The sequence below is a fragment of the Hyalella azteca genome, unplaced genomic scaffold (assembly GCF_000764305.2).
Source record: "Hyalella azteca isolate HAZT.00-mixed unplaced genomic scaffold, Hazt_2.0.2 contig8315, whole genome shotgun sequence".
Taxonomy (NCBI): domain Eukaryota; kingdom Metazoa; phylum Arthropoda; class Malacostraca; order Amphipoda; family Hyalellidae; genus Hyalella; species Hyalella azteca.
In genome coordinates this window covers 220,083-237,486 of record NW_025938412.1, presented here as the reverse complement: position 1 = coordinate 237,486, position 17,404 = coordinate 220,083, and the positions used below count along the sequence as shown (strand labels likewise).

Here is a 17,404-nt window from a genome sequence, read left to right as displayed (position 1 = left end):
TATTTACATTTTTTTCACATGTGAATGCATTTCAATATATTTTCTATATATTTTATTATTTTATATTATGAATATTTTATTCAATATTTTCAACCTTGGCAATTATCACCGAGCGAAATCATTCCGATAATTCTTATTTTCTTGTCCTTATTCAATCCGAATGAAGATCTGCTTAAACTAAAACCGATGTAACGTTAGCCAGAATCTAAAACGATATGTTGCATGAGTTATTTGAAAATTTTCAAATCAAATTCAAATTAGTTGCAGTCGGCACTTAAGTTTACGCATGGCCGTTAATTGCCTGCCGTTTGATTATAATTTAAATGAGACATTATGAGTTCACTGTATATATAAGGGCAGGAGACATAGTCCACATTTCGGAACCATGTAAGTAATAACGATTCATGATTCTCGAATTTTCGATGAAGTTCAAGTTACCGTAGCGGTTATGAAGCATTATGTGTATTTATACAAAAAGTGCTTCCAGGGAATCAGGAATATCGACTGGTCAAAAAAGTGATTTATTAAAAGTTGAATTGCGTCAATGAGCTTAGATGAATAAAATGTCCTCAAGCGAGAAGTTGCTCAGCGACCTCAAGTTTGATACTCATATTCCACGCAGCAATAATTAACGAGTTGTGAACCGCAATAATAATTTCCAGTGACAATTAAACAGACTAAACGAACTTATTGGTAGTTTGTAAAATGAAGCTAGAAAGGAAAATAGTTAATAAAACTCGATATTGCAACATAGTTAGAGAGCGTCAAAGCTTAGTGTATTGACAACGATTAATTATTCGTATTATATATTTGGAAGCATTAGGTGTGCTGTATAAAAATACAATCGCAAAACCACTTGTGCAATTTGAAAAGAGTTGCCTCTTTGAGAAGTTTTGAAAGGAAAACAGGTGTCGAAAACATTCGATTTTCACTCTTGAATTTATACCTGAATTTCACAGAAACGCTTCGATTGCTTTCCTGGAGTAATGCGTTGTAAATGCTAGGTTCTTCAGGAAGAAACATCAACTCTCGTGCTTACGACAATTTAATGAAAATGCAGAATTCGATTTAATTTTAATATTATGATTGATAATAAACATCTCTATGACTGTGATTTACATTATACTTGTATCGTGTTTCGCTAACGTCGAATGTAGGAGCAATCGCCCAATGGCACCAATATGCACTAAAACTGGTCATGATATGCCAGGTCACTTAATTATTATGCCATTAATTTTCTCGGATTGCTAATTGTGACTGTGTATAAGTGCTTCATCCAGTACATAATTTATTACCCTGGGCATTCGTTAATGTGCTTGGAAACTGGTTTTGGTCTAAGCGAACCTATAATACCTAAAAAATAACCTTTACACACCTACTAATGTTTAAGATATCGGGTGATTAATGTTTAGAGTAAAATTGATTAGAGATGCTATTAATTTTATTATTGATTTCACTGTTTCGAACATGGAACTTGAAATTATGCCCCTTGAACAGTGAGACGTTGCATGTTGTACGGCACTCGTTTGTAATAGATTGCGGTTACATACTATTCCATTTAGTATTGCTATTTGTAAGAATACTGAAAAAATTATCCTTCGATCATTCTAAAGTATGATCTATCAAAATGAACCGGAATTTATTATATTGAGTTATAAAGAGAATCATTGTCGCTGAAATTTTGACGATTCTTGCAACGATGCTGAAATTTTTGTTTTCGTGAAGTGAGGAGATGAAGCTGCAACGTGTGTTTATTAAAACCAATAGAACTGAAACACCATTAAGTTAGCAAACATCAACCCAAAGGCAAACGAGTATTTCTGCGCTTAAAAGTTCATAAGTTCAGAATATGGACTTTATTTGATTTTGGATGAAACTTTTTTGAACTGTTGAATGCAAAGCTTAGAAGCAGCGATGCAAATTCATGCAGAACGACCAGGATCGTCATTTTTTGCAGGAAATATTCTGCTTTTACTAATCACTCCAAAGTCCAACATCTATATTAGAGATATTTACATTATAAATGTAATATTGCACTATGCCAGCCAACATATGTAGAAATTAGTTACTTATTGCAAGACTTATCATTTAAACTTAAAAGAAATATTATTTAATTAAATTTAATTCGGTGTGAAACCGTATGTCTTGTCTTATAGAAAAGACATAAATATAGGTTTCATTCTGAAGATACTTAGTGGGTCTATTAGTGCAGAAGAAACATTAGTTAACAAATATGAGGAGGCTCTAGTCTAAACGATCAATCATTTTGATCAAAAGCACAAATCAATTGCTTGACTCATTGACCGCGTAGAAACTTGTTGATAAATGATAATTGTGATTGATAGAAAGATTGATTGATGGAATTGATTGATAGATATAAGACGAAGATGAATATTTCCGTAATCGAAATCATTGCTCATTACCAAAATCAACACAGAAGCTCAACAAACAACCTCAAGCGCATGAATAACAAGTGTGCACTGATGCCATTTGCGTTGATGAGGAGAGGTTCAGATCAAAAGATTGGAGGCCTGATTGAGATGGATTAAAGAGCGCGTCAATCGTTTCATTTAGTGGGTTGATAGTTTGAGGCCTCCATAATTCCTAGAATATATGGTTTTTGGATGCAGTTCGAAGGCGGTGTTGGTATATGATTGGTTGATACTTCCTTATGGCACACAGGACACGGGAAGCGTTTTGGCAGGCCTTCGTGGTAGAGGTAGGCATGTCGTTGGAAAGAGTAAGACGTTTTGAAAGTTTTATTTATGTGGATCCTTTCACATTCGACACATTTGTACACGCCGTTTTCTAATCTCCCGTAGCGCATTAGGTCCAGGCCTCGGACCTTGATACCCATTTGTACGCCAGCTTCCTCAAGTCCATTACAGTCCATTCCAAGCAGTTCTGTACCGGGCAAAGACATAATTCCCATTGAAATTGAAGATGATAGGTTAGTATTTAGGCAAGTAGGTAAATTCGACATTTCTTCGTTCATTGTTGACGAAGTAGAATCGCCAATTTTAGTCGCCGTGTTTGATGAGGTAGATGAGAAGTTTGGCTTCTTGCCTAATTTCATTGATACTGTTGATGAATTTGAGTATGCGTTGGTTGTTTTAACATTGCCCGCATATGTTAAAGAGCTGGAAGAGGCGTAAACATCATTTGATGATCGATGCCTGCTCGCTGATGGGTTGGACAAAGCCATTGAATTTTCCAAGAACAGACTTGGGTCCTTCAGCTCTGGAAAATCCAGTTGCAGATCCAAATTGTTAAGAGAGAGCGGTGGAATAAGGGAGACTTCTGGGCTGAAAAGGGGAATTGACCAGCCTGCGGATAAATGTACAAGTTATTAGAGAATAAAACGATCCCGTTGGAATTATAAACAACTGAAAATTTGCAAATGTTAAGGTCTTGTTGACGATTTGGCAAAATTTTCACAATTGATGGTCATCGCTGTAAATTTCGCTTACCCATTTTAACGAAAACCAATTGTAGAGAAATTCACGTCTAATTCGGTTCAAAAACCATGCAATATTATTGTTATTGATTTTGGAACAAGATCGTGAGACGGTCAATATGAGATTCATTTTCTGCATTTTAAATATATAAACTTGGTTGATTCAAGATTGAGCGCAAATTGAGGCTCGTGCACTGAAATTGAAGAATTAGAGAATAGAAAATGTATATTTTCAAAAATATTTTAAGTTTGATAAATTTTCGACAATATGCAGATAATCGTGTCCCATTTATCTTTTAGTTTCGCCCAAGTTTAAATTGGGAAATTGAAATACTGTACACGCATTCTCTACCAGACTTTCGAGGTTATTGAAGTTTGTGTTACGGTAGCATTGTTTGTACAAATTTTTAATGACCTAACGGTTTTAATAATCTAATACTATTGAGCCTCAAAGCGATGAACATTTTGGAATCGCGTACTGTATCGTTTTTACTCAAATTGACGGACGCATGGAACCAAAAATAGAAACTCAGCTTACATGTTCGGAATATATAGGAATGACATTTCAATAATCGGCAAATAGCAGATCTAACCAAAGAAGGAGTACTTTAATATTAGTTCCATTTATCGAAGACCATTAAATTTTGCTTGGTACTATGCATAAAAAGAATACCGACTACAGGTCATCGAAAATCGGCTAACGCAGTAAACTTAACTGATACCAAAATTTTGCAATTGTTTGATCTGAGGGCGAATAGGCTAATCTAATAGTCAGTCGGAAAGCATACGGCAGCGATGATAACTCTTTAATTTTAATATTATTATTATTCAAACCTAGAGCACGGTGGACATAAATTGAAATTGTATTAACGTCGCCAATTACAAAATTACATAAGAGTCAAGTGAGAGTATAAGGGTAAATCGAACTTAGAACAAACTCGAAACCTGTACACAATAAACTGATAATACGTTGAAGGGTATATTGGGAGTATCTATGATACTCACAAAATACATAATCAACTTGAATCTAGACACAATAGTGACAAAATTGTTTTCAGTTTTTTAACTTGAACTCATTATAAATGGAGGTTCAACTGAGATTGGGACCCAAGTTTTTTAATTAAATTTTTGAGGCATCGCGAACAAACTTGCGAGCTTGACTCGGAAGGTAGTCGATGGATGGCCGTAATCGAGGGCGTTCGCCTTGTCAATGCGCAGGAAGAATTATTTATATATATTTTTAATTATCCGCAAGAGTCTGGTATTTAAAATATTAATTTGTTTTATTAACTTGTAAAAAATAAGAATTATCCTGAATTGCACTCACAAACCTGAAAATTGACTTTGAAAATCCGTAAATTTTGGAATATATAAGAATAATTATTTGTTGAATGATGTATTAAAATGAACTGATACTAGACTTATATTTTTTTAAAAAGTTTGTGTACAAAATTTTCAGTTAACATGTGAATTTTCACATTCAAACCAAATTTTAGTCGCCTGAATTCCAAAAATACACGAATTCGTTGTACGAGTTGATTTCATATCAACTTTGTTGAGCCTTCCAATGATGAAAATTTGGTGATAAAATTCGAAAAATTAGCTATAAACTCAAGCCAACTCTCATACAGCCACCTGAAAATATCGTTCAAGAGGAATTGTACTTATTCAGTAGGAGAAGAAAATTCAGTATCACAATCCGTTTTATTACCTCAAAAAGTCACACTACAAAAGTAAAAAGGTGCCTACAGAACATCTATCCATTTTCGTTAGCTCCTGGGCCGAGGTGCCCAGAATCGCTGTTCTCGTTCTCTCCCGCTACCCGCCACTAAGGTAATATTTGGTCAGAGTCTATAAAATACCAGTAGAAAGAGGCGATGAAATTCGCATGAAAACAAAAACTTTTTGAATATGTTTTCGAACCTGAAGAGTTTGAAGCCGAAATTTTCAAGGCAATCCCAATTTTTGATGTATATGAATTCTAATTAAAGCAATACGAATCCATTGTTTCCAATTTCTCAATTATTTTCCAAGGCCACATAAAATTTCACTCAGTTGTTTTAAATTTTAGGCCTTTATTGAATTTTAGGCCTTTATTTCTACGGAGAGAGGTTACAAAAGAATTTGCGACTCTAGTCTAGAATTGATCACTTTCCGAGCTCGCATGCAGATCGAGTCGAGTATTGTTATGATGACAAGACAGTTTCAGAATTGAGTATTGAACACGTTCATCCCAAACATGCGCTGATAATACGCAAACAAATGAAACAAAAAATATTGTTTAAATAACGTGGCACACTGCAAATAAATATTAATAATGTAAGTAAAATGTTGATATTCCAACAAATCCAATAAACTTTCAATGACTTAAAACAGGCTGTTTCAATAAATAATAAAGCAATAAAACATTGAGTGCGTTTCATAAAAAGTGAGCATCGTACATCATTTCCGTTGTTCATTCACGAATTCAACTCTCGTTTGAGGATTGAGGAATATTAATTTAGTTACTATTACATGCATATTAAATATTTCAGGAGCAATATTTAGGCAGTGCGTATTTTCATATTGTTAAGGGGCAAGAAACTTAGGGAAATCAAATTTATTACTATAACGAATGCATGCACCTGCGATAATATAGAATAAAGTTAAATACAAATCAAAAGACCGAATTTTCTTCTCGCAATTTTCCGTGCAATTTGAAATGTCATCCGAGGGAAGAACAAATTTTTGTTCTGGTAGTAAATCAATTAATATCGTTAGCAGCCGTTAGAAACATAATCATTGATTAATTAATTGATCATTAACGAATAAATCGAGGCAATCTCCAGTAAAAATTTTTTTATATAGAATATCATGTTTTGATTGTTTTGTATAAAGAAGATACCAGTGCTTCTTCACATCATAAATACTGACATGAGCGAACAGAAATATGATAAACGCAAAGTTATGAAAATATGCAATAAATAAAGAGATTTAGAACAATATATTAAACTCTCTATACACGTCAACATAAAATATACTTTTCTTGAGAAAATGTAGAAGAAACGAACAATTATACACAAACGGTGACTAAACTATTTACAAGCCAACTACGAGAACTGAAAGGCAAGATCTAAATACCCACGAAGTTGTCGAAGAAAAACTAGATGACTACGGCTGTTGCATATTGTAAATAAGGAATAAATCTGTCTGTAAAATAAAATAAAAAAAACTAACGAAACAAAAAGATCTCTCGTCTAAAACTACCATTGTGAACCAACTACCTACAGCCTATTCTTTGAGTGGGGCCAAAATCTTATATATAACGTATCTATTTTAGTAACAAAACCATTGGTCAAACATCACACTCACGCGAAAAACGGCGACTCGAGAGGCGGTAATTTGTTGATCATTATTCGAAGAACACTTTACGGTTGACTCGTTCATTCTTTGTGTCATGAGGAAAAATTTTCGGGGAAAGGATAATTTGCAGCTTAACTCGCAAAAATTAACAGCTCAAAATTCGAAAAGTTTTCTCGTATTATAAGAAACGAAAGAACACTTAATGTGGGGTGTTGATTATTCCCATGGATTTTTCGGAATTTATTCGGTAATACTTAATAAATTGTATGGGAAGTAAACGATTCTACCCTTTTGCTCAACCGCGTTACTTGCTTGATATTAAATTTGGCGAAGAAAGCTTATGTTTGCTGTGCTATTAATGCAGACTTAAAATACATTCGTGAGAAAAGAAAGGGGATGAAATACTAATGCATCGGCAACTAAATTTGATACTAGGCCAATTTTTGGTTAGTGAACACAACACTCATCACACTTTATTCTTACATCGATTGAACGAAGTATTGCTGAAGAACTACAATAATCTTCAGACCATTCTCATTTTCGTAGGTAAATCCCGGGTCTACCTTAACATCTTGTCCAAGTTGTGGCAGGATGGTAATCATTCTGCTCTTTTTCAGTCAACACATTCATTACATCCGCAAATTTCATTGAGGAATTAGATAACACATCGTTTCATAGAGATCAATAAGGAATAAAGTATACTCCGTATATGCAACGAGCTAATTTGTGAAGAGCGGCTCTTCTGAACATTGAATATCATTCAGATTGGTGAGCGTCGGCAGTAACGTTCACAGCAAAAGTTTGTCATGGCTCTTACTTCATTTCCTAATAACTTTGTAAATGGATACCTCGTTGAAATGTATCCATGGTCATCCTTTTCAAAAACAAACGCTAGGATTGTTTTGTTAATGTAAAATATATTGAAATTTGTGTTTAGCCGGATAAAAATTTCCAGCAGTACAGGATCTGCGTACGAGCAAGACGAAACGAGCGATTTACTGCCCTATCATCGGAGGATGAACTTTCTCCAATTTTATTGCATTAATTTCACAAGATAAAGAAGGCGATACAGAAGAAACGTCTCTATAAATTGCGTGGCCCTCTCGACCAGGCCTATGTACAGATCTCATATGCGACATCATGTTATCTTTTCGTTTGAACTCCTTGCCACAAACAGTGCATTTGTGATTTCTCCTGTCCGTGTGGACTGTGATATAGTGCCGATGGAAGTTCGAAGGATGAGTGAAAGTTTGGAAGCACTTTGAGCATTTAAATCCATTGTCCTGTATGCAGTAACTCATGATTGGAACTGAGACGGACTTGCTGTTGGTATTAGCGTGGGAGTTGGGAATACCGGCGCTTCCATTAGCACTGCTGCTGCCGTAACTGGACTTCGCGCCCCCATGAACGCTGGACGCCAAAGATCCCGGTGAAGGCAAAGACGTAGACTGGGATGGCTTCTGTGGAGAAGCATGGGGTGAATGTGGGGACGTGTCCATGTAATCCCTTTCGAGGGCATCCCTTTCCCCTGAGTATACCCCTTGGAAGGGTCCGAACTTCAGAGGTGACCGCAGACTTGCCAGCAGGATGCTGCCATGCAGGTTGTTGTCCCCTTTAAGAGCATCGTAAGGATTCTTGCGCATGGCAGCTTCCAGTAAGTTTTTGGTGTAGTACAGCTGATCTATGTCAGTTACAGGTGAAGGATGCTTTGGTATGGGGGCCACTAGGGCCAGAGGAGATGGATGACTCGTTATCCCCGACAAACTGCTTGAGTCGTCCTGGTCATATTCGGGCATCGGCGGTGGATGCCAGGAGGTTTCAGGATGATGGGCTGTCACTGCAAATTAATTTGAAATTAGTTATGACGCAAAATTAATTTGGTAGTTTCAATTATTTCATGTTGCTCGTCAATTTGTATGCATTAGTTCTAATTATCAATTGTATTCACAAATTCTTAGACACTAAGGAAATATTTCATTGCTAATGTACGAATAATATCGTTTTACAATGAGCAGAAATGGATATTGGAAATCATGCGAAGCAGAAATTAGGTTTGAAATAAAGCATTTTACACGACATGAGTATCCAAACAATATTCGTGAGGCATTCAGCATAAAGAGAACATATAAGCATCAAATAATAAAACTATGTGAAGAAAAGAGATTGAGCCAGAAGGAAAAGAAAATAACTAAATAAAAATGTATTAAATAACAAGAAAGTTGTGAAGAAGATAGATTGAATCAAAAGGAAAATAAAATAACGATATAAAAATGTATAAAATAACTGGAAAATTATGTGAAGAAATCGATTGAACTATAGGAAAATAAAATCGAGAAGTAAAGAGCATATTAAGGGTGTGCAAAAATGTTAAACCACTAACAACACACGAATGCAAATCTTCAAATAAATTCTAAACATAACTTCACCTAATACATGCAAGAAATAAGATATAGAAGTTTACAATAAACTAACCGAAGGAACCAAGATATGAATTTATTATTATTAAGTATAAATGGCTCCTAAGTATGCGAAAACACAAACAAAAATTAAATTATACAATTAAGATAACGGCCCAACAGCCGAATAAATTAAAGTAATAACTCACATAAATAAACGAGTACGCGGCAAGAAAATACGGTACACACCAATAAGCCATGACAAATAACATTTAGTGAATGGAACAAAATATTAAACACATCGAATTAGCTGCTAACGATCCTCACCTTTTGTCATCGGTTAGTTTAGCATGTTAGTCGAAGCATGGAATTTAAGCTATAAAACAGTTGATAATTCGGTCAATTTAATTGTTTCAATCTCACTCATTTTTTTCCATTGTTTGAATTGCCTTAAAAATAAGTGAACTTTTGTTCCGCATCCAAAAACGCAAACGTCACATATCGCTTAAATTACTTAGAAAATTACACTTCGCGTTCATAGCCGCGAAGAGAGAATTCCGTAAAAATTTTTCGGGCCCAATGATATTATCCCCTATTGGAAGCATCACGTCATCAATTTCTTGCATAATATTTTGATTTGTGGTTTCAAAATGGACAAAGAACTTTATTTAGCTGATACCGGAAATCAAAATTGTTTGAAACCACTGCACCGTTTTTTCACGATTTGAAAAAAAAATATTTGGTAATTGAATAATACCATCTGATCCGAACCACAGTAAAAAAATAATTGAAAGTCAAATCTTAAGCAGAATATTTCAATGTTTTTATAGTTTTTTAGGGGCTTTGAGCACGTGACCTGACTAGTCATATCTTCACCAAGTTCCGGCATTGTATGGCGCGCTTGGCTCATGGAAATACCGATGAAAACTATGCAAAAACATTGAAAAACTTTCTGCTCCATGTTGTATATTCGGATATTTCGGATATTTGTTACTCGAAACTAATTATCTCTCAAAAATTTGTTCTATCATTTTAATATAAATGAATATATAAATAAAAATCAAACTGATCTCCCAAAGTAACACTGAAATGCATCATTTTATGACGTCACTGTAGCGCTAAAAATTTGAATGACGCGCTAAAAATTTGAATGACGACGTGAGGTCAACATCTTCTTAAATTTATCTGTTAGAAGTTCTTTATTAGCGAAACCTAATAGGGACAGATTTTCCTAGACGCGTAGATAAGAAAGATGTCGCCGGTGACGCATGTACGAAGCGCAAATTCTCGTAAGCCATAACGCATATCAACAATTAAATTTGCAGATACATTGGCTCTTTTTTTTACTAAACTACTAGTATTTTACCACAACGCGGGTCTCTTTACAAGTAAAGTTACCCAAATATGACTTAAATGTAGCATTTTAAAATAAATTAAAATATGGTATTGAGAGTACCTTATTTTGTCACTTTCATTCCGCTATAAAGCCTTCAAAAATGAATTATTACTTCCTACAAAATGAGTTATCAAATAATATATATACCTGCGAGAACGTGCATACTTAAAGGTTCTTATGTCAACTTATGGTTAAATTCTTCGATGTATTTTCGGCATGCGGTTATTTCTAGCTAATAATTAGCCGAATATTATTATTTGTTAGCTAACATTGTTATGATGAAATACAGCCATGAATTTTAATGTTATTTTCAACCTTCAACACCATAAAAAACAGTCACAGAATATAAGCACCGTAAGCAAAAAACCATGGTTAAGATCCCACCAGAAAACACCAGAGCCAATGAAAAATATACATTCCTTTGTGGAAATTGTAAAACCAAATCTAGACCAACCGCAAGCGTTTTGTTCAGTTATAAACTATTTTTACCCCCAAAAAATTCACCTATTTCATTCAAATGACTCGATATTTGTTTGGAAAATATATTCTGATAAATTTATAATTCTCTCCGAGAGAATCACAATTTTATACGGAAATATTGAGGTTCAAAACATAAGTTCTTCACCTCCATTGTTCAAACTATACTATTTATCTTATCCAGGGAGAAAAAATCTAGAAACTTCAATTGAACACACTTGTGATTGGTTCTTAGATTTCACCTTAAATTTATTTACTTAATTTCCATGACGCAATAATATTTAGTTTCCCCTACCTGAACCAGGAGATTGTCTTATACTTTCCGAGTCTTCAGTCGATGATTTGCTCAAATCTGTTGAAGGAAAATGCCCGTGAGTTTTTTAGCGCAAATGCTTGCACTGATTTTGTATATATAAATTCTTTCATCCATCAAAATTGCTTTCATGCATCATTCATTCATTGATCATTCATTCATATTTTTGGCAGATTGCAGCCAGCGCAACAATGCTATAGCCCAAAAGTGGTATATGACCAATATTATTTTGGCTATAATGTTAACTTCAGTTAATTCAAATTCATTTCGAACCAGATATGATTTTTGTTGACAATAAAGCTGGAAATATTATGTATTTCTTCATTTCTTTATTCAAGCGGAGGAAATTTTCGAGGACACGAGTTTGCACTCGCCTCATAGTTCTTGGTGCTTTATTACTCGTCAAAGTGCGAAATCATCCTTAAATATATCAAAATTTTCACAAATTTCAAATGATAAATCGGACATGGTTTCTCAAATTTGAAGTTAACAAGTATCGACCTTATTCAAACCTGACACTTCTTAAATATTAGGAATGATTTGTCATGAACAGTTGAAAAACATTGAAGAAATATTCCTTGATCAGAAAGTTGATATGTTATAGAATATATATTATATGTATATTCGAGAATAATATATTATATACATAGATATTGATTTTTTCCAATAATTACCACCCCGTCCCTCAATTACATAAAATCGTCCCGCTATTGACTGACTTATAGAATATATTATATGTTGTAGAAATATTTTCGCATGAATAGAAAGTCGTGAAGCATCAATTTCTTAGAGAGATTTTCTCTCATGTCTTTCGATGGAACATAACCGATATTACTTTTCCATAGTTCATGCCATCACCGAAATGCTTTAAATAAATTTTTAGCCTTCGCATTTTTCGAAATATTAAATATAAATTTTAGTGCCGTTATGAGATTATTTAAAAATTTAAACTCAATGCAAGTAAACAAATTATTCACATTAACTGTGTTAAATTATGCCAAATAAATATATAATTCCTTCTGCAAAATTAAAATCATCATTCTGCTAGAATTCATAAACAAGATAGAAGGCCTCAGACAATTTAAAACTAACAGATATTTGTGATGATAGTAAATATGCTACTATATTTGTTCGGATATTTTCGTTCCTATTGATACTAATTTATAATAATTTATACATCATCGTGTACGTCAAATAGGTAACTCATTTTAACGAAACTTTGTTTAAAGTTCGTTTTATACGTAAAGCAGCGAAGCAATTCACTTATCCCTTTCTTAGAAATATTTCAGTAAAAGTTAACTCAAATTGGGCGTTTTGGTAAAAATATTTTGAAAAATGCAGGTAATAAGAGAATTTCGCCGAATTTCCCGGTAATGAATAGTGAAATTAAATCAGTGATATCAATGAATTTCATTCGTTGATTTAACCTATTGTTATTTATAATAATATTTATGGGTGGAAACTACCCTTTTATACGCTAAACTGAAAACGATTAGCTACTAATTGTTATGCACGATTAAAACTTTTCGGAACGCGGAAGTGAAATGCTGAATATAAGGTCAGTTATTTGTTAAAAATAAATCCATAAGATGAACAAGCGATTGAAAGTGAACAATTGCATCTTCAGGAATATATGTTAATGAAATTGAAAATCATAATATAAGTTAAAATGAGGAGGCAGATATAAATTAACTGGATAAATTCGAAACCAGGAAGCCTATTATGTAGTCTGATATATTCGAATATAGGAAACGAAAAATTTCGAATACGAAACATCTGGATAATTTTAGATAATGATCATTTAGGAGGCTGGAAAAAGAATTGGGATGCTCTTCTTATCTATAGCATAAATGTTCAAAACGAATAAAATTCAATCTCTCTTTCTTGGTTATCAGAGTCAACCGAGGTAAACATAAAATACTGACACCTATTGGAAAAAATCGACACGTAGAGGACGTGAAATATCAATGGAAGTCCAGATTTGGAATGAAGGAGGCCATCTCTGTCGGAAACATGGAAGGGGGATGATATCTTGAGATTATTTAGACCTCGAGGTATGAAGGTCGCCCCATCAATGCTGTTTCGAGAGAAGTTTAAAATGAAATTAGTTATTTAAAAATATAAATTTTACTTGCTCGGAGATAATGCAATTTAGATGTAATGAATTAAGGTGGTTAAATTATTTGATATAATATTAGTAGAGAAAAGTAGAGCATGATACTGCTTGGAATCTTTTTTCTAACTCGTTTCGTTTTTCTTTCTTTTTTTTCTTTCTTTTCTCTTTCTTCTTTTTATCATTTGGTTCCCCGCAGGAATAAGAGCCGCCAATAAACTGATTATTGATATCTATTCAGAAAGATCTAGAAGTTTAATAATTATTTGGTTCGGCATGAACCGAAATACGGGACGAGAGTGGAAATATTAATTGACATGAAAATCTTCAACGATTTTTTAATGTCTTCGATAGATTCTATAAAGTTTAATAAGAAATGTGTAATTAGCAAGAAAATATTCGGGAAAAAATAACATCAACGGAAAATATAAGAGATAACGATGCTTGTTTAACTTTAATTTAATTTTTCGTGCCGTAAACTGTTACACATACCATGTTCATAGACGAAACTTTTAATCTGAGAGCAGAAATCACGACAGAAACATTGTTTTGCGGGAATTTATCGCACTCAAACTTAATAACAAAAAATAATTACCTGAAATAAGCAAGCATTCTAATGGATATTTGCGAAATTTTTCAGTAGAATCGCTAAATCAATCCTTCACGTTTCATCCTTAGTTAATTTACACTTACTACGATAATCGTGATTATCACTTGACGTTGTCTTAAACCAAGATACACAATACTTTCCTCTTTATGAAAATGAATAAAAAGAAATAGTAATTCAAAAGATTTGGTTAAACGTTCGTTCGCATTTTCGATCGTAACTTTTTATTAATGATTTTAGGCAATTGATTTTCACTTCATGATATAGATAAAAGTATTTTATCTATATCATATTTTTAGAACTAATAAACTTAATTTATATTTTTTTAGAACTGATAAACTTAATTCATAAGTTGAATTCGTTTCATTGGTGCTGTATGAGGATTTATTTATATTTCTGATGGACGAGTTCACATTCGAGAAGTAAGGCTTAGTAGCTGAATTATCTAATGACTTTCCTCATAATTCAACAGTAACGATGAAGAAAATACTGAACGCTGCCATGCATGGAGTGAGTGCCCTACGGTGAATAAAGACCACAGTATTCAACAGATTATGTAGTCAATGACAGAATGCTTAATTAAATGCTTAGCTTGAAAGCTAGTATTGATACAGGAACGTGGGCATTGCGTGCGGGCATTATGCCTGGTTGACACGTTAGCGTGCCCGACACAGACAGAATCTTATGCCTTGGTTCGATATGAGGTAGTTTGGCTCTTCGTATAGATTTTTGCCGTAAACGTTAGTTCACGCATAAATCTTCGTGCTAGGCTCACTTTTGTTCATTCTTAATGCTAACGCCTGAACGATGCGATGAGGAATACATACTTTGCGCTGCGATTGATATATGCGGTGAAGGTAAAAAAAATATTAAGGCTTAATTATTGTAGCGAATTATTCGTACATGAACTATAATAGCCTTATGGCTAATGAATATGCAGCTCCTATCATTTGAATAACTTCGCTTTGTTCAGATATAATTAGGCGGAATCATCGAGAAAATTTTACCGCGTCGCTCATTAATTCAGGGGAAGCGCCGGGAAGCGCCATAAAGTTGTTATATTGGCGCAAAAATTAAAAAATCGGCACTCTATGATGGGAGTCGATACAGCTTCCAGGGAGTTATGGGAGTTCACAAATTTCTTGCCACAGAATACTCACTCGAAAATTTTAAAGAAGGAAGTCATGGTGGAATTTGCAATTGATGTTACAAATAAGTAACAAGGTTGTTGTTTTGTCGCTATGAGGTTCGCATATCGGAAGCTAACGATGAGGTTGCGTTTTCGCTATTCGTCGCTATCGACGTCTGGTGTGCCGCACTCGCTTGCATACAACGGAATGTATACTTGTATGTATGTATACATGTATACCCGCTTGCATACAACGGAAGAAGCGTGCTGGGTATCGACCAGCCTTGCGTGCCCCTCTGTCGTAGAACATGCAAGTCCGGGGTATTTATTTGTGCTGAGTGAGAGAACCGAGACGAATGTCATGTATATATAAGCATTTGCCTATCGCAGGTACAAGATCCATGGTCTTTAAAGTGGGAATCGATGCTTTCAGTGTTCTAATAAAGGAAATATTTTTCAGAAAATTAAGTGTAAAAAGTATGTATAATAAATTCACGCAAGTAAAAATTGCAAGACCATGCAAGTCCGGGGCATTTATTTTTGTGCTGAGTGAGAGAACCGCCCCGAATGTGATGTATATATAAGCATTTGCCTATCGCAGGTACAAAATCCATGGTCTTTAAATTAGGAATCGATGCGTTCAGCGTAGTCACTGGTCTACACACAGAGGATTACCTTGTGTACACAATGCAAAAAATTGTTGCACAAAATATGTTGTCATTTGGGTACACAGTGCAGTCTGTTACATCAATGAAACTACAGTTGATCCGGAAATAATAAAATCGAATAATTCATTAAGCAACGAACGCTCCTTTTCAATTACTAAGCCCACTATTATTCACGCATGTGGCTATTAGAGCAATTCGCTCCATAATTTGTATGTGGCAATCGAAGCAATTCCCTCCATAATTTTGTCGCATGATCCAGTATAAGATAGATGGAATCTTCACTATGTCCTCAAATTTAGCCCCATGATTGTATCGCCCTCCAAAACCTCATTAATTCGTATGGCAATAGTCTCGTGAAATTGACACGGCCACGAGTAGAGGATTATTTTCAACGAGACATTATACATGGGAAATATGGGAATGCGAACATCGATGAATTGATTGCTTTTTACTAATAAAAATTTTGCCTCGCTTGATCAATGAAGAAGTTAAAAATTCATAAAATAATTCTTGAGATGATACTGCGCTGACAAGAACGACTGTTCATTGATATCATTGAAAAACGAGTTAAATTCGAATAATTTTTCTTCAATATTATTCAACAATACTGCATTTAAAACGCGACGCATTAATCAGTTGTAATGGGCTAACTTACAGATGAACAGAACACGGAGCTCTAAGGCGGAATGATTGCCTTCGATCGAGCGCCAGAGTTCAGGTCGATTATCGTCAAACTTTGAACAAAAGCGCGCCGACAGATCGCTCTGATCACGCGTGACTTCCAACTTGCGAAGGAGTTCATTTCAAACTTGTTTCGTCGGTTTCAATGTTTTTCGTGCGTCACGTAAAACAATTCTCATGCAGAATTGCAAGGTTTCTATCGTTTTACCTTGCAATTAACCGTATATTATTTATTTTGAGGTTTGTATCGAAGACGGTTTGAATAACTTGTGCCGAGTTCCAACAGAAATACAAAGATCATCGATTGCAGTCGATTGGTTGTTCGATTTGAAAGTATTTGCCCCAGAATTGGCCGAACTCTTTAGCGATTCTTTTCAGTTTAACCGAAGACTGCGACAAATTCCTGCATGGCAGAGCGAGGCAGTGTTCACCATTCAGTACCCTCCATGTTCCAGATTGAGAATGATGCCCATGTAGTTAATAAATATACTGTTAAGAATTAATTAATGTTAGCATTGAAAGAACATAGTTTCCACAGCTAACGATATGAAATAAAAAGTTCAGTAAAGGTTTTTCGTGTATGCGGAATTAAATTGAAAATGTAAAATAATCATTAACCACATTCATTTAGTGTAACTTATGATCTAGTCCGGGGTAAAAAACGAGAATGTTTTTTAATCAAACCTCCAAAAGTTTCGACTGCTATTAAATGACTTGTAAACGACTGGTCTGCTGGATATAATAGCGCAATGTGATTTCTGGTCAATTAATTAACACAATTAAACGCAGCCGAAACTTTCAAAAGACCTGCATTGCAAGAAAATA

General features: G+C 34.4%; 1 protein-coding gene across 1 annotated transcript in view; it reads right to left on the bottom strand.

Moving 5' to 3' along the window:
• Nucleotides 1–5,149: 5,149 nt before the first annotated feature.
• The window catches only part of LOC108677975 (zinc finger and BTB domain-containing protein 17-like), a 50,307-nt gene continuing 38,052 nt past the window's right edge, over nt 5,150–17,404 (bottom strand). Inside the window, exons 7-8 of the mRNA XM_018166293.2 lie at nt 11,364–11,420; nt 5,150–8,636 (exon numbers count right to left, since the gene is read on the bottom strand). Of these exons, the coding sequence (XP_018021782.2) occupies nt 7,795–8,636; nt 11,364–11,420 (899 nt within the window). The 3' untranslated portion in view covers nt 5,150–7,794. The remainder of the gene's footprint in view (nt 8,637–11,363; nt 11,421–17,404) is intronic.